The 13,924-nt window shown below is 42.0% G+C and overlaps 1 protein-coding gene across 3 annotated transcripts in view; it reads left to right on the top strand.

The window, feature by feature from the left end:
* Window positions 1-13,924, top strand: part of NAA35 (N-alpha-acetyltransferase 35, NatC auxiliary subunit) — a 356,679-nt gene that overhangs the window by 223,822 nt on the left and 118,933 nt on the right. For all 3 annotated transcript variants that reach the window (XM_033927824.1, XM_033927815.1, XM_033927834.1), the window contains exons 14-15: window positions 5,539-5,645; window positions 5,733-5,799. In XM_033927824.1, coding sequence (XP_033783715.1) covers window positions 5,539-5,645; window positions 5,733-5,799 — 174 coding nt within the window. The remainder of the gene's footprint in view (window positions 1-5,538; window positions 5,646-5,732; window positions 5,800-13,924) is intronic.

Raw genomic sequence — 13,924 nt, 5'->3', positions numbered from 1 at the left:
GTTCTTATATTTGAAGGCGCCTCTGTTTCGTAGCCTGCACGGGACTTTACACAGAAAGGCTATTGATCCAAGTTCTGTTTCTGGATTGGTCCTGAGAGGTCATCTGACTAAACCTTAGGAGAAGGTGCCTAATTAGGATTATTCTCTGCTGAGGTGTAAGGAAGCTTGCATCTTAACATTGGATTCTCTGCACATCTTCCATAATAATTAAGGCCTGAAAAGTACCTCTTGTGATTAGCTCTCTTCCAGGGAGTGAAGGAACAGGACTTTTATCCAGACCTGGTATTCATATCACATAAGGGAACTGTTGCTGACAACCTAATTTACCGCTGTTCCAGTGACTGACGGACTTTTATTCCTGATCAAGAGAATTCATATCCTCCGCGCTGAGAAGAAGACGACTTCCATCTCCCTGATTCTGTGCCAAGGCCTAATCTGATGGTGAGAAAAAGGAAATTATCTATATTTTCAGCTGGGATTAAATAAGAGAATTCTATTGTTTATGGGACAAGGAAAGTGAAGTTCCTGGGGTGATAAGCTATTTTTTAGATTGCTGCTAATCAGGAATTATTATAAGGAATTATCTAGTGTGTGTAAGAATTAGTTATTCATTTATCTAGCAAGTGTTGTGTGATAATTATGTACTGTGTTTCATTTATGTATTCGGATATTTTGTGAACAATAATTAGTTATTTGCTGCTAGCTTATGAATTATATTTTTCTATTTCTATAATAAAATATTTCATATAGTCTTGGTCTCTGTTTCATATAAGTAGGCAAAGATTGCTGAATCAGGAAAGGTGTTTATGATTTCCCTAGCAACTAAGATATGCACGTAACTTTGTTATACCCATAAATCTACCTGTTTGTGATCCCCTTCTTAATCATTCCTAGCATCCTGTTCACCCTTTTCGCCGCCGCTACACATTGCACAGACGGCTTCATCAACTTGTCAACTAGTACTCCCAAATCTCTTTCCTGGGTGTTCTCTCCAAGTACATGCACCGAACATCCTGTATTCGTGTATAAGATTTTTGTTACTGACGTGCATCACCTTACACTTATCCACATGATATGAAAGAGTGAAATAGAGCTCTGCCCTTTTGTTAGAGGGGGGTAATTTGGTGTGGGCCTAAGGTCAGCCACTACCCTGTCGTCTTCAGTGGGGTTGATGGGCCCAATACCTTAGGAAGGACCTCTCTTCCTGTGTTACCCTTAGTATATTTCCTCCTACCTACTTGTGTTTCTTTATCACAATATAGAAATCTTTATTTCTATACTTCCAAGTGGATTAATACAGCAACTGCAGTACATTATCCTATTTAGTAAATAGTGAAGCAATGAATTTATTTAAGCTTTTACCATGGTCTTGTCCTCTGTACCCCTTAACACCTTGGATGCCTAGTTGGTTGAATTTCCAGTTACTGCAATGAATATTGAGTCGTGGCGCATGGCGCGTGGCGCGTGGCTCGTGGTGGCCAGCGTGCTGTTTATGGTACGATGCAATGGAGGTCAGAAGCATGATAGTGCAGTATTTTTGTAGTTTTTCGTATGATTCTGGGTAATTCTAGTTAGACAAACATCTGTGTTAGTTAAGGACCACGCCCAAATAGAAGCGTACGAAAAATAGGTGAATAAAACATTTAAAAATAATGTAGCTAAGGCCAGAAGAAAAAACATACTAAGGATTAATATAAGGGAAAGCATAATAATATCTGTGTATGTACTTTGCTGTTGAGCCAAATCATGGTGGAAATCAGGATTACATGGAATCCATTTTAGGTTCTTTGTATGTACTATGACTGTCCTGTCTTAGGCCAGCATCTTGTGCCAGTGAATAGTTTCTGTTCTTTGTTCAGCTTCCCGCCTTTAGCCTCGTGGTTCTAATTGAAAACAGATGTGCTTAGACCAGTTAGAAAAAGCATATTAGATTCCATATTCCAAACTGAGATATAAAATGTATAAAGTATGAATGGCCAAGATATGAATGAAATTATGAATGTTTGGGGCCCATGGATGTGATATGTGGAAATATAAATGGTTTTATAAGCATAAACATTAAGAAAAACTCTTGAGCACAACATCTGGAAATAATTAGTCAGTCTCCAGCATAGGAAGGGGGGGCATTGGAAGCCCATGCTTATCACTGTGTGTAACATGAAGCTGTCAGCTTTCCTCTTCCAGACTAAAGTTACTGTCAATTTAGGGAGAGGTTGAGAATTTATCAGCACCATGTTAATAATTATAGATTCTCTTGAATGTTATAATGTTAATTCAGAAATCAAAAGTAATTTTCTGAAAACTTTGTATAACTTTTAAACATGGAGGAATGTTTCTTTGTCTAAACTTTAAGACCACCCAGAGAAATGTTATCGGTCGTCAAACTTGATGATGTCACTAAACCAAAAGTTATATAATAGACTGTAATGAGATAGAAAGACGAGACCATTGTGAGAAGGCCAGTCTTTGGCCACGATGATGATCTCCCATGAGCGCAACGTAAGCAATTATGCTATTCTTTTGATCTAATAATGGGAAAATAGAACCAATAATTCAATAAATCCTGGTTATAATTTTAAAACCTTGCGCTGGTGTCATTTTGCATGTAGAATTATTTTCATACCTGAAGCTTTCACAAATGGCGTCAATGCCCCATGCTCAATATGCATGAGGCAGATTTGCAAATTGTGAAAGTATAGCATACCTGTCTAATTATATGCATATTTATTCTGATGATACTGAAAACTTGAATTGCTGTGTACTTCAGGAGAGGGTTGAGAAGCACTAATTTAGTGCTCTCTTATATCCTTTATGCTTTGAGTGTTCCTTGGCAAAGGAGTTTTTCCTCTATAGCAAGTAGCATCTTTTCAAATTCCCTTTTCGTTGGCCTTATTAATGTTTACATCTAACTTGGTTATGCTCTTTTCTGCTTTCTTCATTGTAATCTGTTATCCACTTTTTTAATTATCTTTGGACTTAAATAGCCTTTTTCACTGCACTATTTAGCCATGCTGGTTATCTTTCAACCTTTTCTAATATGTTACAACTGGCAGAATTCTGCACATGTGAAATAGCGGTTCACATAAACAGTCTGATCTAAGCTGGCACAAGAAGATGAAATGACATGCTGTGCAGCAGTTAATTTCCTCCTCTACACTGAATTCTGTGTGTCCTTAGGGAGTGAGGAATTCTGCACTCACAGGATTTCGCCAGGAGTATCGTGGGATACATTTGGTCTGGATATCTGTGATTACATTTTTAAATAATGTCTGTTTTTTGTAAACTTCTAAATTTTGTATCTGTTATTTTTAGTATCTTTCTAATGAATGTCCTCATTTATATCATATCTTCTTTAAAGTTAAATGCTGCTTTAGTTTTTCTTAAAGGAAGGGGGGCCCTTTTACTAAAGCTTAGAGCATGTTAATGGAATTGGTGCACCCCAAATGCTAAGAAACCTATTTATACCTTTAGGTTTCTTAGAGCTTACTGCATTTATCACACTCATGTGAAGCTCTTGTTAAAGGGCCACTAAGTGATTACTTCATATTTAATTTCATTGTGCTAATTATTACCAAACAGCCCCACCCACCATTACATGCTGCACCAGATCTTGCATTTCAGTGAGGACCACCTTGTCTATTCTAAGGGCTAGATTCACTAAGGGATCGGATCCGATCCATGGCCAGGGGGCTGATTCATGAAGTGCCCTCATGCAAACGAGGGCAATCATAATCACACCCCCAACCAACCGCACAGATCGCCTGAGAGTGATCTCGACGCACCCGCAGACCATCTACTTGCCTGTAAATGGTCTGCGCATGCGTTTGCTGTCCGTGGTTTTTTTGTTTTAACTTTTTTACTCGTGAGCTCGGGCTTGCGCTGCAGGGAAGGGCGGCAAGCAAAAGAGTCGGGGCAGAGAGCCAGCAAAAGTTGGGGCAGAGAGCAGGGTTTTTGCTCAAGCGATTGGTCCTCACCAGTCGCTTGTTTTTTGATCAGCCAGCCCAGTTGGTGTTCCTTAAATTGTTTAGTGAATCACTGCCTTCCTGTATTTGCATGCCATTTCCCTCATGTGCATGCGCGATTCGGATCAGAGGTTGATTGGCATCAAGGTTAGTGAATCGGGTCGGGGAACAATCGGGTCGCAAAGCGGTCGGGACACGATTGGTGTCCTTAGTGAATCTAGCCTTAAGACCAGCAGCATTTGACTTGGTGGACCACAACATCCTACTACAAATATTAGATACAATAGGAATCACAGACAAAGTACACACATGGTTTCAAGGATTCCTACAATCCAGAACTTACAGAGTAAAGTTGAAAATTGAAAAATCAAAACCATGGTCCAACCCCTGCGGCGTACCCCAAGGATCTCCACTACCCCCAACTCTCTTCAATCTCTACATTGCATCCCTTGGCACCTGCCTGGACAAATTAGGCTTAACCTCCTATAGCTATGCAGACGACATCACCGTTCTCCTTCCTTTTGACCAACCAACGTCCTCCATGACAGGCACACTACACAGGACACTTGAAATAGTAGCAACATGGATGAATAATCACAAACTGAAACTGAACCCAGACAAGACAAAATTCATTCTCTAAAATAATAAAACCCCAACTATAACAAACTTAGTAATAAACTCAATCACATACCCCATACAACCCACTCTAAAACTTCTAGGAATGACAATAGATAGATGCTGTACCATGCAACCACAAATCAAGAAAACAATACAAAAATCATTTGCAGTCATGAGAAACTTAAGGCAAGTTCGAAAATTCTTAGAACACAATTCCAACCCTTGGTCCAGTCCCTAGTCCTAGGTCTTCTAGACTACTGCAACATACTCTGTCTCCCATGCCCCACAACCAAGATAAAACAACTACAAACAGTTCAAAACACTGCGCTAAGACTTATCTATTCACTGAGAAAATACGACCACATCACGGCGGCTTGATTCACACTGTCTCCCAATACAAGTAAGAGTACAATTCAAATTCTACTGCCTACTATTTAAAACCATAAACGGAGATAGCCCAGCCCACCTAAACAACCGCCTAATCCAAACTACCTCAACCAGACACAGGGAAACTCGCAAACCATACACGCATCCCCCAATGAGAGGCGTCAAAAGAAAAAAAACTGTATGATGGCCTTCCAGCCACACAAGCAGCAAAACTAGACTACCAACTCTCCAATTTAATGACAACGACTCCAGACTACAAATTGTCCAGAAAAGAAATAAAAACCATCCTATTCAAGACATCATTGAAGACAAACTAACACCGCAAGACTCATCCCAATTCTTGGAAGTAACTCGCTCTACTCTTCAATCCCTCTGGAAATGGCCAGATAACTTATTTTGTAATCCGCCTTGAACAGCAAGGTATTGGTGGAATAGAAATCACTAATGTAATGTAATTCCATCAAGCATTTACTTATGGCTGCTAGAAACTTCACCTTCTTGTTGTGTTCTTATTTGATAGACTGGTCTGGGTGTTAGGAGATAATGAGGATTTTTTTTTTCTTCTTTTAAGACTACTTTTCTGGTGGATAACAAGAAAGTGTTTGGGACACACCTAATGCAGGACATGGTGAAAGACGCATTAAGATCTTTTGTTAGTCCTCCAGTTTTATCTCCTAAGTAAGTTTTAAAAGTTGTAGACAAATAAGTCTCTTGTTTAGAACAGCCAAAGCTTCAGTTGCTGTTACTCTATACTTTTTCTTACAGATGCTGTCTATATAATAATCACCAGGCTAAAGACTACATTGATTCCTTTGTGAGCCACTGTATTCGGGTAAACAGCTACTCTCTTCAGAATAGCACAGTTTTTAAATGTTTATAAATAACATTTGGTCCCCTTTCAATGAAAACTAATTTCTGGTTGCATGTATTTTGTAGCTCATTGTTTCCATTTATAAGCAGGATGAGTCACTCAGACAAATGAAGTGGTGTATCTGACAGCAATCTCTATAATAAAACCCTAAGCCGTGCATGCGCACTTCCACTTGCGTGTTCCGTATGTCCGTGGCCTGAAGAAGTGCACATGCGCGACTACAACTGCCCCACACTCGCGGCCCTGTGGGGCAGTGGCAGCAACTGAGTGGTGAAGAGCAGCCCCGCTCCGCCCGTTGACCCTCCACAAACCTCCGGGCTCCTGCAACGTAGGCAGCACTATAAACACGCTGCTTCACGCCCTTCTACTGCCGATTTCCTCTGCCGCGTCTCTGATGACATCATCGGAGACGGATGCGGGAGAGGAATTCTACAGTAAAAGGCCGTGAAGCAGCTTGTTTAAAGTGCTGCCTACGCGGCTGGAGCCCAAAGGTTTGTCGGCGGTGGGAGGGTCAGGAGCAGGGCCAGATCGAGTAGAACAACGGCAGTAAAAGAAGGGGGAGGGACCGAACGGAGCAGGCCAGATCGCGGTAAGAGAAGGGAAAGTGGGGGGGGGGGGGGGAAATGCTGCTACTGCTATACAGGGACTTGGAGGGAAAGGGAAATACCGCTGCTGCTTCTGCACAGGAAAGGGGGGGATAGGAGGGAAATGCTGTTGCTGCTGCATAGGGAAGTGGGATGGAAATGCTGCTGCACAGGGAAATGGGGAAAAATGACAGACAGCGGGAGGGAGACAGAAAGAAAGAAAGACACAGGGGCAAGGAGAGGGACAGAAAGACAGACAGAGAAAGGGGGCCAGGGAGAGAGAGAGAGTCAGTGGGAGGGAGGCAGGCAGACATATATTCTAGCACCCGTTAATGTAACGGGCTTAATGTCTAGATAATAAAACCCTAAGCGGCGCATGCACACTCCTACCTTCCGTGGCCGGAAGGAGTGCGCATGCGCGCCTACAACTGCCCCATACTCGCGAAGGGAGAAGATACAGAAACAAAGAAAGACTGACAGACAGTCAGGGAGAGAGACAGTAAGACAGGGGGCCAGGAAAGAGACAGAGACACACAGGGGGACAGAGACAGAAAGAAAGGGGGGCAGGGAGAGAGATAAAAAACATAAAGTAAGAAAGAAAGAAACGCCTCAGCGACCCCTTTGTGCTAAAAGTCTACACATCTATTCTAGCACCCGTTAATGCAGCGGTCTCAAACATGCGGGCCGCATGTGGCTCTCCAGGTTTTATTTGCGGCCCGCAGTCTGGAGGCGATCATTCTCTTCCTTTTGGAGCAGCAGCCGGCTCGTTTGTTCAAAGACGCGGGTTGGTGGCTCCTTGCACTATCCACTCCTGCATTGGAAGCCTCTCTGATGTCACAACATCAGAGAGGCTTCAGACGCAGGCACGGATCTCGCAAGGAGCCGCCACCCGCGGCTTTGAACGAACGAGCCGGCCAGACACGCTGCTGCTCCAGTGGCATACCAAGGGGGGGGGGGGCGGTCCACTGTTCTCCCTAGAGTGCGGCTCGCGGCTCGTCTAGAGCAGTGGTGCCCAACCTGCTTCCCTTCCCTCCCTGCTGCCATCGGGGATCAGGCCGGCACCGTGTTCTTTGATCTCCCTGCTTCTCTTCCCTGCGGGGCCGACCAACTCTCACGGCCCGATGTCAGTTCTGACGTCGAGAGGATGTTCTGGCTAGCCAATCGCTGCCTGGCTGCCCGGAACGTCCTTTCCGACGTTAGAATTGACGTCGGGCAGCGAGAGTTGGTCGGCCCCGTGTAGAAGAGAAGCAGGGAGATCACGGCCTATTCCCGTTAGCGGCAGCGGCCTATTCCGCAGCGGCGGTGGCATGGGGGAGGGCAGGAAGGAAGGAAGAAAGAAGGAAGGTGGGGTGGGGACAGGGAGCCAGAAAAAAAAGCAAAAAATGGGGCACGAAGGAAGGAAGAAAGAAAGAAGGAGAGGGGACAGGGAACCAGAAACAAAGCAAAAAAATGGGGCACGGAATCAGAGAAAGACAGACATAGAGAAAGAAATAAAAAGTTGGGGGAGGGAATGAGGTCTGGAGGAGAGGAAGCATACAGGAGGCTGAAAGAAGGGAAGAAGTATTGGATGCACAGTCAGAAGAATAAAGTGCAACCAGAGACTGATGAAATAACCAAACAAAGGTAGGAAAATGATTTTATTTTCAATTTAGTAATTGAAATGTGCCAGTTTTGAAAAAGAAAAATATTGAACTTTAAATGTGAGTGCTGCAGAAAAAAAGTTAATGTCTTATTAAAGAAATGACAATTTTGCATGAGGTAAAACTCTTTATAGTTTATATATCTTTCCTTTTAACTGTTAAAGGAAAGTTTTATAAACTATAAAGAGTTTTACCTCATGCAAAATTGTCATTTCTTTATTAAGACATTAACTATTTTTTCTGCGGCCCTCCAAGTATCTACAAATCCAAAATGTGGCCCCGCAAAGGGTTTGAGTTTGAGACCACTGCGTTAATGTAACGGGCTTAAATACTAGTTACATGAATATTTCTCTGAACTCAGAAAAAGCTAGATAGATTTTCTGAGCATGTATGGATGTTCTTCACAAATTTTGTTTTTATGTCTGTTGTCACGGAAGATACTTTTATCTTGCTGTTCTTTCTCCCAACTAAAATTCTTTAGAAAAATTGAATTTTATCTTTAAAACAAGATGTAATGGGAGGTTTCTATAGATGGTAAGATAAATCAGACACAGATGCAGCCTCACTTATCCAGGGAGTTGACGCCTAACCCCTCAAGAGGAGACTCTCCAGGTAACATGCACACTCAGAAAAACCCTTGCCCACCCAGTGTCTGATTTATTCTGCTGTCTGGCAGAGTTTCTCAACATGATAGTGGGAGAAAGGAGTGGGGGAAGAGTGCATTGGGACATGGGAGGGGCATGAATTTGGGACACAAGGGAGGGAGAAGGGGGCACTAACTTGGGACATAGGAGGGACGGAGGAAATAGAAAGGGAGAATTGTTGGGCATGAGTGTGAATGAGAGAGAAAGAGATGGTGCACATGGGGAAACGAAAGATGAAAATTGGGAATAGAGAGAGAGAGGAGTGAGGTAGAGATCTATGGGGAATTGAAGGATGAAAGGGAGAAAAGTTTGATATGGTGGAGAGGGAACAGAGGGACAGATTGAAGGGGATGCAAGAAGGAGGAATGTTGAACATAGTGATGGAGGGAGAGATGTGGCATGGTGCTTGAGAGGGGTGATAGAAGGAGAAATGGGCATGGGGCTGGTGGGCAATGCTGAAAAATGCTGCACATGATCTGGGGGATGAAAAAGGGAGAAATGTTGGATGTGGCAGTAGAGGGGGTGGGAGAGATAGACTCTGGGTTTCTCTCTCGATCTTGACTTGTGGAAGGACAGAGAGAGATGTTGGTTGAGGAAGGGAATGAGGTCCAATTTAGGATCGAAATGTTAGTTGTGAAAATTTTTATCTGCTCTCTATATTTTGCACTATATTTGTCTATTTTTCTACAGTTGTTAAAGTCATCTGCTTTGACCTCTTTGGAAACCCCTCCCCCCAAATATAAATGATATTTAACATTTTCTCTGCATATACAGTGTGCTTTGTAGGTTTTTAATTTTGTGGTTAACCATTATGTATTAATAAGATTATTCGAGGGCCGTTCAAAAAGTATCAGACCTTAATTTTTCTTGCATAAACAAATAAAGCTAGGGAGGCGTGTTTTGGTGCAAGTATGTAGGCGATCCTAATCCACATGCTTGAATTTTTTCCTGCCTACAGAAGCTGTAAGTCACCGGCAGACCGCTGATGAGTGAGGAAGTGTAAGTGAGCGCCGTCGAATTTTCGTTTTTAAAAAAATGACAGAAAAAGTTGAACTACGCTACTGCATTAAATTGGTGATTCCCAAGTGGAAATGATCCACAAGATTTAACAGGCCTTTGGGGACAAAGCAATGGGCACCATACAGATAAAGGAGTGGTACAATCACTTCAGAGATGGCTGCACATCAGTGGAGAGTGAAGCATGTTCTGGTAGGCCCTCAACGCCCAGAAATGAGATCGTCATTGACCAAGTGAGGACCCTGGTGATCAGGATCGTCGAATCATGATCAGAGAACTTGCAGACAAGGCGAGCATCAGCATTGGATCTGTTAATTCCATTTTGACTGAGGATTTGAGCTTCAGGAGAATTTCAGCGAAGTTTGTGCCAAAGCTGCTGACGATAGAGAAGAAGCAACTTCATTTGGAGATCGCACAGGACATGCTGGAGATTGTGAGCAGTGATCCCAACTTCCTCAGCACAGTGATCACTGGCAATGAGGCCTGGGTTTATGGGTATGACCCAGAAACCAAGTTGATGTCATCACAATGAATGCATTCAACATCCCCAAGGCCCATAAAAAACAAGGCAGGTCCGCAGCAATGTCAGTCAAGCTGACCGTCTTCTTTAACTCCAGTGGCGAGTACGTACCACACGACACAACCATCACCAAGGGGTACTACCAAGAGGTTCTGCGTTACCTTCATAACACTGTGAGACGCAAACGACCGGACCTGTGGGCAGCGGGTAATTTGCAGCTCCATCACGATAACGCACCTGCCCATTCTTCACATTTGATACGGATTTCCTGGCCCAACACAACACACCTGTGATTCCTCTGGCTCCCTACTCTCCTGACATGGCTCCTTGTGACTTCTGGCTTTTCCCCAAGCTGAAAATGCCCCTGAAAGGGACCAGATTTCAATCAAGAGAAGACATCATGCAGAATGTGACAGACCAGTTGCAAGCAATCTCAAAAGAGCCATTTCAGCGTTGCTTCTGACAGTGGCAGAACCGTTGGAAGACGTGTGTGACAGCCCAAGGGGACTACTTTGAAGGAGATTAGTATAAGATTGTTGTATCTGAATATGAGTATTTTGAATAAAAGTCTGATACTTTTTGAACGGCCCTCGTATTGTGTGTATATGAAAAACGAATGGAAGAAATTGCATTACAATTAGTACTATTATTATGGGGGGTGGGTCTGGGGCAGAGCTTGTGCAAGGGTACTCGGTTGATATTTGTTAGATTTAGGGGTACTTAGCTTGAAGAAGTTGAGAAACTCTGGTCAATGGTGAGCAACTATTGAATGTGAGTAATTTTGCTATTTGGCATTAGGAAAAAAATGTAGGATGTAAAATTCAAAGACTGATTTCCTTAGTGTGCAAACCATAACAGTCCAGAACCAGTGGGTGGAAACAGAAAAAACAAGGTAGAGTGGCATGTTCTGCCCCTTAAGGGCATTATGCAACCTTAGAATTCTCAGTTTTTCTCTGTGGTTGTAAACATACCGTGAAGTTTCTTGTCTGTTTTTTGAGATGGCTCCAAGCCCAGTTGGCAGCTGGGTTTTGTTTTAAAGGGGAGAGTATGTGATGTTTTTCTTCCACTATAGTAGTGGTTATAAATTTAGATATTTAAAGAGGATAGTTGCATTACACTTTGGGCCCCAAAATCTCATTTCTTATTATTAAAATAATATGTGAATTTTTCATAACTATAAGAGGGGAACCAGATAGAGATATACCCTTTTCATTTTAGATTATTCTCACATTACATCCCTTAGAATGTACTCTACAGAACTTCTCTGAAGGTCAGATACTACAAGTTGAACCTCTGACAAGGATTTGACAAAGGAATGGGAGTAATTTCTGATAGGTTGAGACCAGATTGATTCATACTTCTACTTCCAATGTCTCAAGAATAGGTATGACCTAGAGCATAAGTGTTTTCCAGTTTATAAGCCATACACTAGTTAAGTTCTATTTTTACTAAATGAGAAGTGCTTAGATGATAACCCAGTTTGATTCATATTTTCTAGCTCAGGTGTAAAACTGATATATTTAATAACCAGCAGTGCAGCATCAGTTGGACCTGACCAGGCAGTTTTTTCAGATGGGACTAATGTTTGTTTTGCTAAGTTCATAAATATGTCAGCAGTAATATCAGATATAATTAGCTTAGTATTCTTCATAGAATAGTTTTATATCCAAAATGGATTTTTTTTTATAGTATTCACAGTAAATATTAGCTGATACAGACCAAGATTGAATCTGAATTGGGCAGATTAGATAAGCATTCTCTTTTGATCAGTATATAAACTCCCAAATGTTAGCCAACACCATTTTAAAAGGAATTTATGGAAATATATTTATAAATTGAAGAATACTAAAGAAGGAAACTATTGTAACGGCTTTCACAAAACAAAATGGAGAAAAATTCATGCAGTTTTATCCTGTAGATGCACACTAAGAGAAAACTATGATGAATTAGACCTTAAGGGGGTATTTTTAGAAGGCTATTTTGGCATTTGTACATGTAAATAGCCATGTGAATTTTAGTGGCAGTTGTAGAAAAGCTGATACACATATGTATATACATGTGGCACGCACAAGTTTGAAGGGGCTATGTTATGTTTGTGGTTTCCAACACCCACAAAAGAGTGTACACACCAATAGAACTGGGAAAGATGATTCTTTATTCACTAAAAAGACCCAACACTGCCAGTGTTTCAGCTCTTGGCCTTCATTAGGGGTCTCTTAAGATGTCTGTCATACAAATTCACCCAGTATGGTGTCCTGACCATGGGATGAAAGTAATGATAGACCGTCCTTGTGGTGAACAGATTGGAGCACTGTTCATCAATCAAGGTGAGCTATAGCAAATTCAGGTAATTTAATATTAGCCATCTGGACATGGGATAGTAGCCAGTGGCCTAACTTAGCTGTGATCAGAATTTCCTTTAAGATAGTATTAAGCGTGATCACAGACCATAGTCCAGGAAATATTCTTTCCCAACCTATATTCTTCATGTGCTATGGTCACAATTTTTTGTTCTATAATGGATGAAATAAGAGCAAATGTGTCTACAATTACATTGGACAGTTTGGAGGGAGTCTCATTAATATTTTGTGAGGTAAACCCATCGGAAGCGTGTGAGATGTGGCTCCCATCTAATTGTGGATCATATTGAAAAATAAAACAAAATGTTTTGCAAACTTTCCTACTAAGGTAGATAAATTATTGAACGCCATTCGTAATACAAAAGGAGTTGGCTATCATACTAAAATATGTAAACAGCCCAAGCTCCTACTTAGACTTCATCAGTACTGGCCCAGCCTGAGCATCACTCTTAAGAGGCCTTCAGGTGCTAGATCACACATTATTCATCATCATCAGACATCAAGGGCCAGATCATCCAGGGGTCGAAGTACCTTCTCTCATTCGATGTTGGACCAGCATCGAAGAAGATCCACGAGTACTTCTCGACGCTTGCCTCACCACCATAACCGACGCTTTTCTTGATGTCAGCATTCCTCTAGAGGTCAATACTCTAGACTATCATTGTCTACACACCAGGCATTGAGGAATATGACTCTGACTCAGAACTATCAACTCCAGAATCTTATGGTATCTCTTTAGACCCATCACCACCTAGAAGATCATCACCCCCCCCCCCCCCCCTTAGAGCTTATCTTTTACTAGATTCATAAGGCAGATGGTACAGGCTCTGCCCATTAAGATGGGATCTGAGTCAGAACCAAGAACAGAGCTCTTCGATGCACTGGGATATAAACAGATTTCCAAGGACTATTTGAAGCTCCCATAATGTAATGACAGATGCTATGTTGAAGATTTGAGAGACACCCTTACTAATTCCTGTGGCTTCAAGGATTTGATGAGCCTCCGGCTCCAGCATCAGCTCTCCTGGTGGAATCTGCTCTGAAAATGTCCACCAGTTTCAGAACATATGCTAGTACTTCGCCAAGCAGAAAGGGATGTACCTTAGACAAATCTGACCTTAGGCTATATCAAAATTCCATACTCACTAGTCCTGTTTTGAGTTACAACTTTTATATACCTTTTTATATGAAATTGTTAATTCAACAACTCTCCCACTATGAGTAGTACATTCCAGAGGACCATCTGGCAAACTTTCAACAAGTTTATCCAAGTCTGCATTAGAGGACAGGACACTTTACTACCTGTATATCTAAGTTATAA

This window comes from Geotrypetes seraphini, chromosome 1 (genome assembly GCF_902459505.1).
Source record: "Geotrypetes seraphini chromosome 1, aGeoSer1.1, whole genome shotgun sequence".
Taxonomy (NCBI): domain Eukaryota; kingdom Metazoa; phylum Chordata; class Amphibia; order Gymnophiona; family Dermophiidae; genus Geotrypetes; species Geotrypetes seraphini.
This window is presented reverse-complemented; position numbering and strand designations above follow the sequence as displayed.